The sequence below is a fragment of the Dendropsophus ebraccatus genome, chromosome 2, assembly GCF_027789765.1.
Source record: "Dendropsophus ebraccatus isolate aDenEbr1 chromosome 2, aDenEbr1.pat, whole genome shotgun sequence".
NCBI lineage: Eukaryota > Metazoa > Chordata > Amphibia > Anura > Hylidae > Dendropsophus > Dendropsophus ebraccatus.
The window spans coordinates 68,093,488-68,111,676 of NC_091455.1; the positions used below are offsets into that span (position 1 = coordinate 68,093,488).

At 41.0% G+C, this 18,189-nt stretch overlaps 1 protein-coding gene across 4 annotated transcripts in view; it reads left to right on the top strand.

Moving 5' to 3' along the window:
- CLUL1 (clusterin like 1) overlaps positions 1-16,175 on the top strand; it is a 42,214-nt gene extending 26,039 nt beyond the window's left edge. For 3 of the 4 annotated variants that reach the window (XM_069960079.1, XM_069960081.1, XM_069960082.1), the window contains 5 exons: positions 5,351-5,524; positions 6,995-7,430; positions 8,690-8,809; positions 11,055-11,269; positions 13,965-14,290. In XM_069960079.1, coding sequence (XP_069816180.1) covers positions 5,351-5,524; positions 6,995-7,430; positions 8,690-8,809; positions 11,055-11,269; positions 13,965-14,123 — 1,104 coding nt within the window. In that variant the 3' untranslated portion in view covers positions 14,124-14,290. Of the gene's footprint in view, positions 1-5,350; positions 5,525-6,994; positions 7,431-8,689; positions 8,810-11,054; positions 11,270-13,964; positions 14,291-15,943 lie in introns of those variants that run through there. The other variant, XR_011361863.1, reaches the window with a different exon arrangement.
- Positions 16,176-18,189: the final 2,014 nt, after the last annotated feature.

Sequence of the window (18,189 nt, forward strand, 5' to 3'; positions counted from 1 at the left end):
TCAGACCAAGAGGGGGATTCCCATCATCCTCTCACTGACTTGCAGTAGAATCACACAGTGAAAGCAGGCAGATGGGGGTAGTAGTCCTGGCTCACTGGACTGATCCCACTTTGATGTTAAAATTCAAAAGTCAGTTCGTTTGTAGATTACGATCCAAAGTGAATGAACTCCTTGTGTGGAGTGTATAGTTGTTAGACCAGTATAATAGATATCACTGATCCCTGGTGTTCTGTCTGAGATGTACTGCAAGCACTGGATCTGAGATGTACTGCAAGCACTGGATCTCTCTGGCTCTATCACTGTTTGTTGTCATAGGGGAGGATTTATACACATTCACATAGTTTGGTGCATGTGCACCGCTCACCCATACAGGATCTGCGTCTTCTCCGGGGTCACCGGCGTCCCGGTCTGCCCACGGTGAATACGGTGACGTCACCAGTCTTGTTCCTGGTCTGTGTCAAAGCGTGGCTCTGCTGCCAGTAGTGCAGTAGACAAAGTCACTGTTGAGCCAGCTCCTCCCAAACTTAGAGAGATGGGGAATAGATCCAGGGGTATGTTCAGGAGGCTGTTGAGGGGTGTAGGCCAATGTTAGGTGGCTTCCAGACGCGTTTCGAAGCTGCTAGCTTCTTCCTCAGTGGCTGTGAAATGGTGTGAGCTATTGCATTAGTCTCAGCTCTCTCTTAAAAAGTCTTGTGGAATGCTGGGTAGCCTCCGGATTGGCTGACAGCAGTGGCTACACAATTGTTAACTCCTTCCCTGCTGGGCAAATCTGTTACACCCTGCATAAAGGTGTTGTACCTCTCTATTCCATAGGTTGGTGGGGTACTTTTAACGTACTGAAAGTTCAACGTAAATGTCTTAATGAATATAAATACAAGTGAGTGGATATGAACCAATAATAGTGTATGGATAAATGAAATGGATACATAAATAGTAACAGTCTTGCAACAAAAATACACTGACAGAGGATGGCTATATGGTATAATAAATAATTCACAGTATAGCAAGTGTGGCGTGGGGCTGCACGTGGTGGCCGCCAGACTCGGCTCTGGCGCTGATAATCAGCCAGGCACAGAACCGCCTGTGGATGCCAGCAGGGCCGCCCATGGTCAAATAAACCCAAAAAGTTCAACCTCAGCATTTAGGCCTCTGGGTTGTAGACTCCCGAATTCAAAAATTTTCTGGGTCTCAGCTCTGGACATGGTAGCGATGTGATCTCCCCCTCTCCAATTCTTGTGTATTTTCTGTAGTGCTGTAAATGTGAGTCCTGATGGGTCCCTATTGTGGTGTTCTGCAAAATGCGCTGACAGAGGATGTGACAGGTTCCCTTTCCTGATGTTGTTCAAATGTTCTGCGACTCGGACCTTTAACTGTCGCTTTGTCCTGCCTATATATTGTTTGTCGCATTTACACTGTAGAATATAGATGACGCTGTTGGTGTTGCAGGTCAGGAGGTTTTTTATCTCCCATTTGAAATCGGTACAAGTAGAGTTGACATGAGTAATTTTTCTTGGGAAGTTGGTACTCTTGCAGCTGATGCATGTGCCACAACGATAAAAACCACAACTTTGTAGCCATGTAGATGGTGGAATATTAATCAGATTTTTGACTGAAGGGGCTACTTTGATACCCAGATTTGGCGCTTTGGAATACACAATAGGGGGTCTCTCGGGGAGTTGAGCACCTAGCAGTTTGTCTTCCTTTATTAGATGCCAATGCTTTTGTATGATTTTTTCTACCCTTTTGTATTCTCGGTTATATGGGAGAATGATTTTGGAGTCAGAGTTCTCTCTGTTAGCTGACTGGGTGGGTTCAAAAAAGGTATTCCTATCAAGTTGGCGTACTTTCTCTAATGAAGACTGTAAATTGTCTATGGGGTAAAGTTTTTCTTGGAATTTCTTAGTGAGGGCCTCAGCTTCTACCTCAAACTGTTCATTGTAGGTACAATTACGTTTCAGTCTTCTATATTGTCCAGTGGGAACATTCAATAACCATCTTGGTAGGTGGCAGCTCGTGTATAGTATATAGCTGTTACGGGAAGTCGGTTTGTGGTAGGTCTTACATATGAGTGAGGTTGTGGAGGCTGTGATACATAAATCCAGAAATTCTATGTTATGGGTACTGATATTTGGGGTGAAGCGTAGATTGCAATTATTTGTGTTAAGATGTTCTAGAAACTGGTCAAGTTCTGTTCGGGATCTGTCCCATATCATGATGATATCATCAATGTACCTCTTCCAGAGCACCAGGCCCGCGCCCCAGAAAATTTTTGAATTCGGGAGTCTACAACCCAGAGGCCTAAATGCTGAGGTTGAACTTTTTGGGTTTATTTGACCATGGGCGGCCCTGCTGGCATCCACAGGCGGTTCTGTGCCTGGCTGATTATCAGCGCCAGAGCCGAGTCTGGCGGCCACCACGTGCAGCCCCACGCCACACTTGCTATACTGTGAATTATTTATTATACCATATAGCCATCCTCTGTCAGTGTATTTTTGTTGCAAGACTGTTACTATTTATGTATCCATTTCATTTATCCATACACTATTATTGGTTCATATCCACTCACTTGTATTTATATTCATTAAGACATTTACGTTGAACTTTCAGTACGTTAAAAGTACCCCACCAACCTATGGAATAGAGAGGTACAACACCTTTATGCAGGGTGTAACAGATTTGCCCAGCAGGGAAGGAGTTAACAATTGTGTAGCCACTGCTGTCAGCCAATCCGGAGGCTACCCAGCATTCCACAAGACTTTTTAAGAGAGAGCTGAGACTAATGCAATAGCTCACACCATTTCACAGCCACTGAGGAAGAAGCTAGCAGCTTCGAAACGCGTCTGGAAGCCACCTAACATTGGCCTACACCCCTCAACAGCCTCCTGAACATACCCCTGGATCTATTCCCCATCTCTCTAAGTTTGGGAGGAGCTGGCTCAACAGTGACTTTGTCTACTGCACTACTGGCAGCAGAGCCACGCTTTGACACAGACCAGGAACAAGACTGGTGACGTCACCGTATTCACCGTGGGCAGACCGGGACGCCGGTGACCCCGGAGAAGACGCAGATCCTGTATGGGTGAGCGGTGCACATGCACCAAACTATGTGAATGTGTATAAATCCTCCCCTATGACAACAAACAGTGATAGAGCCAGAGAGATCCAGTGCTTGCAGTACATCTCAGATCCAGTGCTTGCAGTACATCTCAGACAGAACACCAGGGATCAGTGATATCTATTATACTGGTCTAACAACTATACACTCCACACAAGGAGTTCATTCACTTTGGATCGTAATCTACAAACGAACTGACTTTTGAATTTTAACATCAAAGTGGGATCAGTCCAGTGAGCCAGGACTACTACCCCCATCTGCCTGCTTTCACTGTGTGATTCTACTGCAAGTCAGTGAGAGGATGATGGGAATCCCCCTCTTGGTCTGAACCAAAAGACCAGTTCTACCACTACTTGTGCTGATTATATTTGAAGCATTGCAGTACAATGACTATATGGCTATTTATATGAGTATTTAGTTGTTTTATACACTTTTACACCTTTATGTTTTGTTTTGTTTTCTTTTCTTTTCTTCCATTTTTCTTTTATTTGTTTTCATATGCTTTTGTACCGCACTCCCTAACCCTCTGTGTTGATGCATTGTACTATAAGGGCCCCGGGGCTTATGTATTTGTATGGCTTATGCTTTTAATGTGTTTATGAGTATTTTATCCTGGACTAGACAGAAAGACATTTCAGGTTTAAGATCTTTTTTTTTTTTTTTTTTATTATATATTTATACACATTTTTATTACATTTTATTACAATAAATTGACACATATTATCAGATTTTGCTTTGAGGACTGGTATGTTTAAGAATAATAATTATACCACCTATCAAGAAGATGCCAAACCACAAAAAAATTATGCTCAAATCAATTTTATTGATTAAAACATGATAAAATACATCAACATGATAAATACCAAAAGATGGTCCATTACTGATAAACAAGCAAATGGGGGGCCTACAAGTCTGAGACCAGTATCCTGTTGTAAGTAACAACAGTGCAAAATATATTATATCACAGTACATGGAAAGGTACATAGGAATTATCAGATACAGGGAGTTTTACTGCATTAAAGGGGTAGTGTGGCGCTAAGAAATTATTCACAAAATAACACACATTACAAAGTTATACAACTTTGTAATGTATGTTATGTATGTGAATGGCCCCCTTCCTTTGTTCCCCGCCCCCCGCCCGTGGACCCGGGAGTGTAGTGCATTATACATACCTCATTCGTGTCGACCCCCGTCCGCCGTTTTCTGACAGTGATGTAATCTTCGGGAGGCTGGCCGACCCGCTCCTGCCGTCCCTCATGCCGGGCCCCTCTAACTGTGCTCAGCCGTGGTTGGCTGAGCATAACTGTGCTCAGCCAATCGCGGCTGAGCAGCTGATGAGGTGTACCGCGTCATCAGCTGCTCAGCCGCAATTGGCTGAGCATAACTGTGCTCAGCCAATCGCGGCTGAGCATAGTTATGACGTGGCAGAGGAGGGCCGGCATGAGGGACGGCAGGAGCAGCAGGTCGTCTGGCCTTCCGAAGATTACATCACTGTCAGAAGACGGCGGACAGGGGGCGACACGAATTAGGTATGTATAATGCACTACACTTCCGGGTCCACGGGCGGGGGGCGGGGAACACAGGGAAGGGGGCCATTCACATACATAACATACATTACAAAGTTCTATAACTTTGTAATGTGTGTTATTTTGTGAATAATTTCTTAGCGCTGCACTACCCCTTTAAGGACATGTGCAAGTCTGCAAATAAAGTGCACAGAGTATACCTGTAACTGAATAGTGAGTAAATAGTCCCCAGCTCCGATGCGGCCTTAGCCTTTCTCAAGGGGTCCATGATACACCTCTATTTCTCAGTGGATCGGCAGGGGTCAGCATTAGCACACTGACCAGTCTGTGGCCATGGCTATTGACGAGTAAGGCACAAAAATAAATGTGGGGCAAGACATCTATGCCAGATTTTTGGTACTTGAGACGGAAATTGGGCACATTTTGCATTGTAAATCTCTCCCAATATATTCCTTTACATTTCCATTTGTGGTTAATTTTCGTTGCCCCTTCTCTCCTGTGTTGTTCCTCAGTGTAGCTTATTATTGTTATTGACATTGGCATAGAGGCCACAAGTAAAGCATTTGAAGTAGGGCACAGGGAAAGTCTTTGGCACATGAGTCTCACTGTCTCTGATGGGTCTTGCAGAAATTACATTTAAAATGTCAGAAGAGACTTTGTTTAACAACAGTAATATTATGTTACTAATAACGCAATGCATTAATAACAGGAGGCTGTGAGGCTCTTTGAGGATATCAATGAAAAGCTGAATGAAGCAGAATCACAATGTAAACAATCCCTTAAAGCTGAGTGGGAAGGATGTGAAGCTTGTCTTGAAGGGTCTTGCATTAAATTCTTCACAAACAGCTGTTCCCAGCAGGATTTGGAGACATTTGTTGTTAAGGTAAGGCCAATATATTATCTTGTTTACTAACAGTTTGACTTTTCTTCCAAAAAAGAAAACTGCAGTTGGTAACAAATTTGGAAAATGTTTTGGCCCACAATGTAGCATCCAACTGTGTGCCCTACAAAGAAAGACTGGTAAGGAAGCTCATATGCCCTTATATTTGATATACTGTGCTATGCTGTGAAATGTATACTTTGAATTTGACTTAAATTTAAATTAACCAAGTTCAATACTATGACTGAGAAAGTGTTAACTACACACTAAGGATATGTTCACACTACATAAGTTATGTAATAATCATGGCCATTGTTGTTGATTTGCAACAACAGCTGTGATTACTACGGAACTTACATAGTGCTGCCGTCTATGAATCCCAGCTGGAGTGTATACATATAGTATACACACCGGCCAGGATCCATAGTGGCGCCACAAGAAACTGACATGTCAGTATTCTGCAGCCACTATTCATTGAATAGTGGACGCAGAAAACCTTTCAGTGCACACAATGGAGCGTGCGGCGAATTGGGATGCGGGTGCGCACAGATGCGCCCGCATCCCAATTCATCAGGAGTAAAGATCATCCAGCCGGTACTGGGATTATCTTCTTCGAAACCAGCCATTCCGTAACCCGGCCGAGTCACAGAACGGCGGTGTCTTATGCCATGTGAACATGGCCTTAAACTGTAGGAACCTTCTAGAAGAAGAAGGAGGAGCTTCTAGTCCAGCCTATCTAGTTATAGTCCAGCCTATCTTCAGAAGGAAATCAGGAAGTTAGGCAATCTTAAGGTTAAGTGCAGGAGAGAAATAAGTGAGGAGAGAAGTGTGGCAGCCCAAAGGACTCGCTCTGCAGTAAGGGAAACACCTGTGGTCTGGCTTGAAGCAGTGGTTCCACAGTGTGTCACCACTTCTGTAGCTGGTGCAATAAGGAGGGGCTGCACAATGATGATGGATGGTAGTAATTCCCACAGGACACACCCTATTGCCCAGTTGATTTTAATGTGGGGTGTTATTGGTGCAAATAACAAGCCAGAGAAATGATTACACCTTCTCTATACTTAAAAATGTGGCAAATAACTATTCCAATAAAAAGGAGGGCAGGACCATCCCACTGCTTAGAATCTCCCCTATGCAAATCTATGGGCCTGAGTAAGTGAATGCCCCATTTACAATAGGATAAAAACAGCATAATAGCTGTTGGGTAGAGGAACAATTGAGCTTATCGTTACAAAAGTGAGGTCAGTATCAGAGAAGTATGCACCCAACATCTTCCAACCGCCAAACATGTTTGATGATAAATCTCAGATGATCCCTTATACAGTACAGTAGTTCAGGGGCCAGGTAGTGTGATTAATACAAGGAGCTAATAAAGATTCTAAAGAGAAAGATGATATGTAGGTGGACTCATATGTATTTAGTTATAAATTTAGTTTCATTGAGTATTCTTAATTATATTTTTCTTAAAAACAGGCCCAACAATTATCTAAAGAACCACCACCGATGAGTCTCATTTCTGGAATCATTGAAGACAAATATAAAAGTGATCACTACATGTCTGTTCAACTCAGCCAGAAAGAGAGCCTGTTCAGTCAGCTGGTGTCAGAGGCTCACACCCTATTCAATCAAAGCATTGCATATTTTAAAAACCTCCATAGTGGATTCAATGGATCGTTTCAGAATTTTTTCCTTTCCAATTTCAATAAGTTAGACATGGGCACCTCAACTATAATGCCTGACAGGGATCCTGTAATAGTCTCAGATAATTTTGAACATTGGGATTTTTCAGCATTCCTTCAAGGTTTATATGAATTTGGACAGTCGGTTTTTGAAATTATGACAGATGTTCTTGTCACAATGTACAAAAAGTTCAATGGTGATGTCAAGGATGGTTACATACCACTTCAAGGTAAATTTTATTAAATAAGGTTGCACATTAGTATTTACATCAAATGACAATCAGTGTCACAAAAAGCCACAACATCAGATCCATTGAAGGAATATTAGTTATAATGTAGGTTTTCTGCATTGAGTTGTAATTTATAGGCACCGAGATTCCCTCATCATGACAAAGGGCCGTATTCGTGTAATAACAGGCAATAATTAAACGACCAATGAGAAACCATTGATCTTATGATAAAATCTGGACCTATTTTCGTCGAATCGTTTGAACATTGTTCGGCTCAATACTATATATATATATATATATATATATATATATATATATATATATATATTATTTTTTTTTTAATACAAACAACAAAAAAAACTAGTCAAAAATTAAAATGTTTCCAATGCATTTTGCCGTATGATCCCTGACTAATCTCTAACAAAAGTCAGAATATCTATATATTGCAAACATGAAATCCAAAAACGAAAAAGACTGAATGCAAGACCAATGTAAATATAAATATTTTTTATTATTAGTATATCAAAAAAAGGTTATTAAAAATACATAATGGGGGGGCTGAAGCTAATACAAATCCCCATAAAAACGGTGGATCAAAGAGTTCTTATACATAAAGTGCTATATCATAGGGTAGGAGATAAATAGACAACCTACATATACAAACATATATACTGGGCACTGGGTTGGTACTACATACAGCAAATAAATAATTCCCACAGTGGGTGTTATTTATTTGCTGTATGTAGTACCAACCCAGTGCCCAGTATATATGTTTGTATATGTAGGTTGTCTATTTATCTCCTACCCTATGATATAGCACTTTATGTATAAGAACTCTTTGATCCACCGTTTTTATGGGGATTTGTATTAGCTTCAGCCCCCCCCATTATGTATTTTTAATAACCTTTTTTTGATATACTAATAATAAAAAATATTTATATTTACATTGGTCTTGCATTCAGTCTTTTTCGGTTTTGGATTTTGTGTTGGATAGTTTTGGGTGCGCATAGACCGCACTATTTAGGCCTTTTGGTAGGAATATTGCAAACATGGTCAAAGAAACAGCAGTGCCTGAATCCATTGGAAACACTGCATTCACGGCCCTACATTTATACTTAGATTCCATTGAGCCCTGTAAAAAAAATAAAAATAAACATCACTGGATCTGATTTGCATCAGGAAGATGTTAACAATTATTTTTTGCAACTTTTAATTACTGACTTTACATGCTCTCTAAATGCTATGAACATGTGTTGTAGAGTCGCCAGTTCATCTCCGATCTGTGCCAAGCAAAATATTGTGCAATGAACTTCAAAATGCTTCAGAATGCCTGCTGCTTCAGAAGAGATGTCGGCTATGCTATGAATCTGTGATGAAAGGTATCGTAATTTATTAATGTTTTATAATGTTTCCAGTGCAAATTATTTATAAGTCAGTGCAAAATATGTCTACAAAGGACAAATTAGAGCTCGTAAATCAAAGCTAGAGAACTGTACATGAGCGTGGAATAGTATACTGGAAGAAAGCCTAAAGTAATAGTTGCCACTGAAACAAAGCTCAGTAATTGTTGTCTACAAAGACTGGCTTATAACAGGTGGTAGGTGGACAGTTCCCCCTTAGGAGTACCTATCACTTTGACAAGTTTGGGATCATGACATGTCAGAAATTTTGATTGGTTGATTTTGGGTTTCGAGACCCCTATTAACTTTAGTAATGATGGAGAAGAAGAGCTTAAAGGGGTTGTCCGGCGATAAAAAATTATTCACAGAATAACACCCATTACAAAGTTATACAACTTTGTAATGTATGTTATGTCTGTGAATGGCCCCCTTCCCCGTGTTTCCCCCCACCCACGCTAGACCCGGAAGTGTGGTGCATTATACTCACCGCATCTCGTGTCGTCCACGGTCTCCGATCGTCAGCAGTGACGTCTTCTTCGGGAGGCCGGCGGATCTTCCCGAGTGCCGGCCGCCCTCTGCAGCGTCATCCGAAGCTCAGCCGCGATTGGCTGAGCATAACTGTGCTCAGCCAATCGCGGCTGAGCGGCTGATGACGCGGCCACGTCATCAGCTGCTCAGCCGCGATTGGCTGAGCACAGTTATGCTCAGCCAATCGCGGCTGAGCTTCAGATGACGCTGCAGAGGGCGGCCGGCACTCGGGAAGATCCGCTGGCCTCCCGAAGAAGACGTCACTGCTGAGGATCGGAGACCGTGGTCGGCACGTGACAGGTAATGTATAGCGCACCACACTTCCGGGTACACGGGTGGGGGTGGTGGGACACGGGGAAGGGGGCCATTCACAGACATAACATACATTACAAAGTTGTATAACTTTGTAATGTGTGTTATTCTGTGAATAATTTTTTATCGCCGGACAACCCCTTTAACCGAGTGTTGTGCCTTTACGTTATGCTAGGTGAAAGTAAAGCTGATTGTGTATATATATTGATACAAAGTCTTTGAGGCGTTCTATAAATGCCTACACCACACATCCAGATTTCTTAGGAGACCCCCCCTACATTTTAACTATTGGTGGGTAGCCTTTAAAGAAACAGTATTTTGTTGGTAGGACAAATTACTTTAATTTTCAGAAATAAAGACCTCTGGAAACCTCACCTCTGGAAACCACACCTATCTTCAGATTGAGGGATTCCCAGTCCTTTCTGAACTGTTTGTGGCAGCAGGTGTCGGAAAGCTAAAAATGGCTGAATCTGGCAAATTATGCAATTTGCATAACTCCCATTGACTTTCATTTTTTACAAAAAAAAAACAAAGAAATAATAAAAGCTATTAGAAAATATAAACAGAGATTAAAAAAAGGTATACTTGTTTCAGTATCTCAGTCTAGTCAAGAAAAAAAAGCTATCTGGGTAACATGTTCACCTCTAGGGGTCTAGGGGTCAGAGACCTGGGACCTTCAGTGATGAAGGTAATGACTAGATCCTTGAGTTACATTGTATAAATGCTTATCTAGTTGAGGAAATCTACCCTTTCACAACCACGGGTCATTAATACCTCTATGCCCAGGTTGTTTTTGGACTTTAGCTTACGGGATCATAATGATCCCATGGGCCGAAGTCCCTAGGCCTGCCCCATTTCCTTCTGGTGTCCATGGCTACCATCAGGGCTTTGTGATCACATCGCAGAGCCCCGATGGTTATCAGACAGAAAGTTCTCCCTCTGTACAGGGAAAATCCGCTGTCTGAAGACCTATAGATGCTGCGGCCGTTCTGACCGCAGTATCTATAGGGTTAACTGTCAGCACCAGAGTGCAGCTCCGGTGCTGACAATTTCAGCAGGTTCCCGGCTATCACTGACAACTGTGACCCACCACAGATGACACAGGAGCAGCTTCTGTGTCTGTGTAATCCTGCATCGTAAATTAATATTGCTGCACCCTGGTGCATAGGCTGCAGGGATGTTAATTTTCAGTGCAGGGGCGGAAGGGGGTTAACATAATTTTACAGCTTGGCCATCCAAGCATGATGGGAATGGTATTTTTACAAAAAGTTGGAGGGCTGAAGGTTTCCTGTCTTTGTTTCACAGCATAGCTATTGCACTGGGTGATTTAGAAATAATTTTTCTTCAATTAATCTTTTCTCCTACTTCCTTTGATACCTCCAAGATTGCCCTGATGTGATAGAACTGCATTTTAAGTCTGAAGCTGCCTTCAAATTGGTTAACGTATCACAACAGCAATATGAAGATGTTGTACGGATTATGCAGCAGCACACTGATGAAATGTTTAACTTAGTGAGTGAAATGAAAGATGAGTTTGGATGGGTCACTGAACATACCAAAGTTACTTCTGGATCAGACTCTATCTTCAGCATAGAAAGGGTAAGACATACAAAATATGTATAAAAAAACAGCAATACCTTTCTCATACTATGTAAGTAGTGTGGACCATAATCGCACTGTTTGCGTAGGGGAGATCCCTTCATCTCATCAGGCCAAGCCTCAGAGTCGCACTGACACTGATCCCGGCTCGGCAATCTGTAGAATTGGGCTGCAAAACCCAGAGTAATACAGCACTAATCTAATCAATCAGTGCTGTATTAGGTATACTTCACTGATCTCTATGATAGACCAGTGCAGTTGTATTATAAGTCTCCCAGGGGGAATTTAAATTAATGTATGTATAAAAAAAAAAAGGTTTTTTATTAATAAAAAATCCCATGCCCTAGTAAAAGTTTAAACCACCCCCCTTTTCCCATTTTACAAAAATAAATAAATAAACATTTTTGGTATCGCTACGTGCGTAATCGCCTGAACGATTAAATTATCACATTCCCGATCTTGCATAGTGAATGGTGTAAGCGTAAAAAACCACCAAAGATTTTTGGTCACATCAAATGCAGAAAAATTGTAATAAAAAGTGATAAAAAAAAGGCATATATGTAAGACAGGTACTGATAGAAAAAACAGATCATGGTGTAAAAATTGACACCTCACACTGCCCCATACACCAAAAAATAAAAGCGTTATAAGGATGGTAATAGGGCAATTTAGAGAACTTTAAGTTTTGTGTTTTTTTAAGTTTAATTTTTTTAAAAGCCATCAAATAAAATAAAAGTTATATAAGTTACATATCTTTGTAATCATATCGACTTGAGGAACAGAGATAACATGTCAGTTATATCATAAGGAAAATGGTGTAATCACAAAACCTCTCAAAATAAAAAGATTGGCACTTTTTTCAATTTCAGTGCACAAATAATTTTTTTCTGTTTCACAGAATATTTTATGAAAAAATTAAGTCTGCCATTGCAAAGTATAATTAGTGTTGCAAAAAAAAAAAGGGCTGATGTGGGTCTGTAGGTGAAAAAATGCAAGCACTCTGGCCTTTTAAACACAAGGAGGACAAAGGAAAGCACAAAAATGAAAATGGGCTCGGTTAATCAAACATTTCTCATTTGTGAAAAAATTGGACGTATTGTATATTTTTTACCTTCAAATATGGAATCAGCACCTTTCATTTGGGTAAAGTCAGTAAAAATATTTAGGTCAGCAGATATTTTTTTTGCCAAATGTACACCAGTGTAAATATTGAAGAGTGCAATGCAGCGTTTTTGGCACTGTCAGAGCAGCGTGCAGTGTTCCTTGCACTGCCTATCCTAAAGTAATTGTCCCCACATGGTAGTTACCCATTATATCCCTCAAGCAGTAGGTAATCCTATAATTGTGCCCCATGTAGTAGCCCTCCCTCCCAATAGTGCCCCACATACTAGCCAGGCCTACTACTAGAGTCCCACATAGCAGCCAGCCCTTCCAATAGTGACCCATATAGTAGACAGAACACCTCTAATAGTGCCCGAAATAGTAGCCAGCCCTCCCGATAGTATCTTATATAGTAGCCAGCCCTCCTAATAGTGTCTTATATAGTAGCCAGCCCTCCTATTAGTGCCCAATATAGTAGCCAGCCCTCCCAATAGTGTCTTTTATAGTAGTCAGCCTTTCCAATAGTGTCTTATATAATAGCCAGCCCTCCTAATAGTGTCTTATATAGTAGCCAGCCTTTCCAATAGTGTCTTATATAGTAGACAACCCTCCCAATAGTGTCTTATATAGTAGCCAGCCCTCCTAATAGTGTCTTATATAGTAACCAGCCCTCCTAATAGTGCCCAATATAGTAGCTAGCCCTCCCAATAGTGTCTTATATAGTAGTCAGCCTTTCCAATAGTGTCTTATATAATAGCCAGCCCTCCTAATAGTGTCTTATATAGTAGCCAGCCTTTCCAATAGTGTCTTATATAGTAGACAACCCTCCCAATAGTGTCTTATATAGTAGCCAGCCCTCCCAATAGTGCCCAATATAGTAGCCAGTCCTCTCAATAGTGTCTTATATAGTAGCCAGCCCTCCCAATAGTGTCTTATATAGTAGCCAGCCCTCCAAATTGTATCATATATAGAGCCAGCCCTCCCCCATAGTCTCTTATATAGAAGCCAGTCCCTAAAACAGTCTCTTATATAGTAGCCAGCCCACTCCAATAGTTTTATATAGTAGCCAGCCTTCCCCAAGTCTCTTATGTAGAAGCAAGCCCTCCAGAATAGTCTCTAAAATAGAAGCCAGTCCCTACTGTAGTTGTTCATGACTGCCCCATTAGCTTGGACTCACCCTTCCTGTGTCTTCTGAGGCTGCGGGAGGTGCCCGGCGAAGGACACGTGCAATAACGTCACCTCGTTGCTGATGTCGGGGCACTACATACTTCTAGGCCATATCCTAAAAACTACAAGATTAAAATATGGGCGGTCCGAGAGGACATCCAGACCACCCATATTATAATCTGCTGTGACGTCAGGTGGTCCAGATTTAATACAGCAATGGAAAAGCTCAGCATGCCAAAAATAATGGCACTGTGGGCCAGATTTGGCTTGCGGCCCATAGTTTGACATGACTGGTCTTTACCATCTTCATGGATGGTCCACACATAAAATATTAGTTCATTAACCTCTCCTTGTTGACCTAGATCTTTGCTGTATTTTTGATTGTAGGTGAACATAATTAAGATGTGTTTTCTTTTCCTCTTTTCAGGTGTCACTTATCCCAAACACAGACACAGTTGTAGAAGCAAGAATATTTTCATCTAATGCTTTTATTATAAGGGTTCCAGCTGGTATTGAAGTTGATAACCCTCAGTTTATACAATACGTTGTGGATAAATCATTAGCTCATTATAAAAACAATTTTTAAAAGCAAGCACATACCTCAGTTACTGATAGATCAAAAGAAGTTTACAGGGTTAAAAAAAAAAAAACAGGTAAAAAAAGTTGTTCAAAGCTGTTCTATAATATAATGTACTTGTACTTTAAAAAATCTAAAACTTTTGTATGCACAAAATGTACGCTGAGCCTTTTCACCACAACCATAGATGACGCTTAAAGGGGTAGTCCACCCAAAATTTTTTTCTTTCAAATCAACTGCTGCCATGAAGTGACAGAGATTTGTAATTTACTTCTATTAAAAAATCTCAAGCCTTCCAGTACTTATCAGCTGCTGTATGCCCAACAGGAAGTTGTATTATTTCCAGTCTGGAGAGCAGGAGGGGTTTTCTATGGGGATTTGCTCCTGCTTTGGACAGTTCCTGACATGGACAGAGGAGGCAACAGAGAGCACTGGGTCAGACAGGAAAGAAAACACCACTTCCTGCTGGACATACAGCAGCTAATAAGTACTGGATGACTTAAGATTTTTTAATAGAAGTGAATTACAAATCTCTGGCACTTTATGGCACCAGTTGATTTGAAAGAAATTTTTTTTGGGTGAACTACCCCTTTAAGCGCATGTTTAGCGAACAGCAAGCGATGATTCTTTGCTTTTAAACAATAGGCTTTTAGAGCAGAAGATAAATCGCTATAAAAAATGTTGTCAATGTGTTCATAATTATGATTGTATTTGCATTCATATATATACTATGAAATATCGTAATTGCGTTCATATCTATATACTGTCAACGATGAGGTTTTACACTGAAAGACTTGAGAATGACTAACAATGATTTTGATGTCAGCTCAAAAGATGCGATCAACGACATTCGGATGAATTTACTTTCGTCGTTTGACAAACTATAAACCAACATAACCTTACAACGGGAGGGTATATCAAGAAACTGTAAATTGGGGCACCCTATGCTATTTAATGATACTAAAATATACACATACATAGCAAAGGCTATTATTAGAGTATAATGTAGAAGTTCTATAGTGTGCCTTGTGTTTACCTGTTTTAGCAGATGTGGCGGGCTTTGTTTTCTAGCCACTCTGAAATGATTTCCTAATAATGCCTATGTTTCCCATGAATCCTCTGACTTTACAAACAGAGGGAGTCCTATGACTGCAGTTTATTAGAGCGCTGGAGTTAACACAGGTGAACTGTTCAAAGACAGGTGTACCTGCTACCTTTCATAATTTCCACAATGACCTACTATATTAGTATAAGGTGTTATCTCCACCCGGTAACTCTGCAACTGACACAGGGAATCTGTGGCTTACAGCTAATGGATTTCCTTTTCCCTGGCCCAGATGCATACTGTTAACTACCAATGCTTTATACATTGCTGGTTTACTTTAAAACCTGGTTATTAATCAGATTAAAATTGATATTCACAGGGAGAAAATGTCACATTGCATTAAGAGATTTGAAATAAATAAAACACCACCAAACAAAATAAAATGTGTGTTTAGAACAACTTATTTTCCTATTTCCGATATTTTCTTTTCTCTAAATGCCATGTGGGGGTCCAACCTAACACTACAAGATGTACAAAATTTATACAAGCAGGTTTTAAAGGTATAAACTACACCAAGATTTATTTTTTAAATATTTTTTATTTCTTTTTACTATGAATACCATACAAAAATTTCACCTCCAGTTAACAAATGGTGGAAACATTAAAATTCAACCAACGTCCAAATGTCCAGGATCTTAAAATTGCCAACACCTAAATAACCTTATTTCTTTTTACATTGGTCCTTTTACATTTGTCATTTCTCCAAAGAAATATTTTTTTCCAGAGTGAAGCTGAGGCAGCCCCCCAAACTCGGCCGAATTCCACAACCTTTTTCTCAACTCTATATCGACCTCAACCTTCTTTGAGTATCTCTTATTTGCCATAATGCCCTCATTAGCAGTTTCTACCTCCGGCTACGGGTCGATATTCCCACCTATAAACCTAACAACAGGGGAGTTCCTACCAAAGCTTTGGAACCAGCAGGGCGGGGAACCGAGAATCAAGGGGCGACTGGCAAAGAGGACCAAGCACATCTCGCTTAAAGAATATAAAGAAAAGAAAAGAGAAGGAGAAAAAAAATTACTTTATATAATTTAACTAAATAAATGAATAAATAATAAGACAAAAATCTGATTTTCTGCCAATATCTAAAGACATTATTCAATATACTACAGCTCTTCACTCTTTTATACTACTTTCGTATTATTAAATGGATTCCCCGACTCGCCCCAGGGAGGTTGGCACCGTTATTAAGCACCTCCAAAGAAAAGAAAAAAGAGAAAATAAAAAGGAGGAAGGGGGAATTATGAACTCCACGCGGGTAAACCATTATCTTTAACAAAAACTACACCAAGATTGCATCAAACCTGCACAAAAATTGGAACAAGTGATCCAAAAGACCTTAAAATCCTGCCTATTTAAAACGACTCTGTACCCACAATCTGACCCCTCCAAACCACTTGTACCTTCGGATAGCTGCTTTTAATCCAAGATCTGTCCTGGGGTCCGTTCGGCAGGTGATGCAGTTATTGTCATAAAAACAACTTTTAATCCTGCAGCGCTGTGTCTAACGGCCGGGGCTTACATTTGTATATGCATTAGGCTGGCACACCCTCTCTGTCCCTCCTCCCCACCCTCCTCATCATTAGAAATGCTCCAGGCAGATTGCTTCCTATTCCCCACCTGTGTGCATAATGAACATGGGCTGGATCGTTAATACACCTGTGCAAAGCTCAAACAGCAGTTAATGTTCCTGGATCATTCCTAATGATGAGGAGGGTGGGGAGGAAGGACGGAGAGGTGGTAACAGCCTAATGCATATACAAATGTAAGCCCCGGCCGTTAGACACAGTGCTGCAGGATTAAAAATTGTTTTTAGACAATAACTGCATCCCTTGCCAAACGGACTCCAGGACACATCTTGGATTATAAGCAGCTATCTAAAGGTACAAGTGCTTTGGGGAGGGCAGATTGTGGGTACAGAGTCGCTTTAAAGGGAATCTGTCAGCTCCTGGGCCCTACCTGTGGTGCTGACAGTGTGCTGTAGCTGGCAGTCCCCTAGTGAGCATGGTACCTTTTGGTAATTTGTCTGTGGAGTGGATTATGTACAATCTCAACTCTCCTCCTGTAATAAAGAGTCAAATAGAAGATGTGTCGTTGTATTAATAAAAAAAAAAATTAAAACTAATTTGGACCTGATTGGGAATTCTCTGCACTTAAAAAATGATACAATGATGAAAAAACTATATTTAATTTCCATCAGGGGACTGGAACCCAGGACAGGTGATTTACCCTTAAACCATGGCTTCAACACAGGCTGATTGCAGATCAGTCCTCTGTAGGCAGTTTATGTCTGAAATAAACACTGGCTGAAAGCGTCAGAGAGCAGGAGGCTGGGCAGCAGAGATTATTCATGAAGAAGAGGGAGGAGGAAGGAGTGGTAAGGTGTGCCAGAGTGCAGCACAAACGCTGAGCCACAACTCCTTTTTAACTCTTCGTTAAAGTAGAAGACCTGAGATTGCTCATAATCCACTGCATGAACAAATTACCAAAAAGTATCATGCTCACTAGGGGACTGCCAGCTACAGCACACTGTCAGCTAGGGCCTGGGTGATTGGCAGGTTCCCTTTAAGGAGTTTACATTATTATGATATTCCCTGGACTGTTTGTAGAAAGAAAAAGCAAGAGGGAGTGCTACCCTAGTGCAGTGATCTCAGATGGTATCCTAAAGTTGCAAGATACCTGGTCCCCAGCAAGTGTTCTGCTTACCGTCCAAGGTTGTGCTACAGGCAGGTACAACACTGATGAAAGCCGAAAAACCAGAGGGGGTTCTTAGTTTGGCTGCCGCAGCTCACCTCCTCTACACAGGGCATACAATCCGAGCTTCTGGATTCAAATTTTGCAACTTTTTTTGGAAGCATCACTCAGCCAATAGAATGAAGCTCTTCATTCCATCAGCCGAATCTGCACTCCCAGTTTGTGGGGCCCTTTAACGTGTACCTGTTAGCACGTCCCCTGCTGGATGAGCAG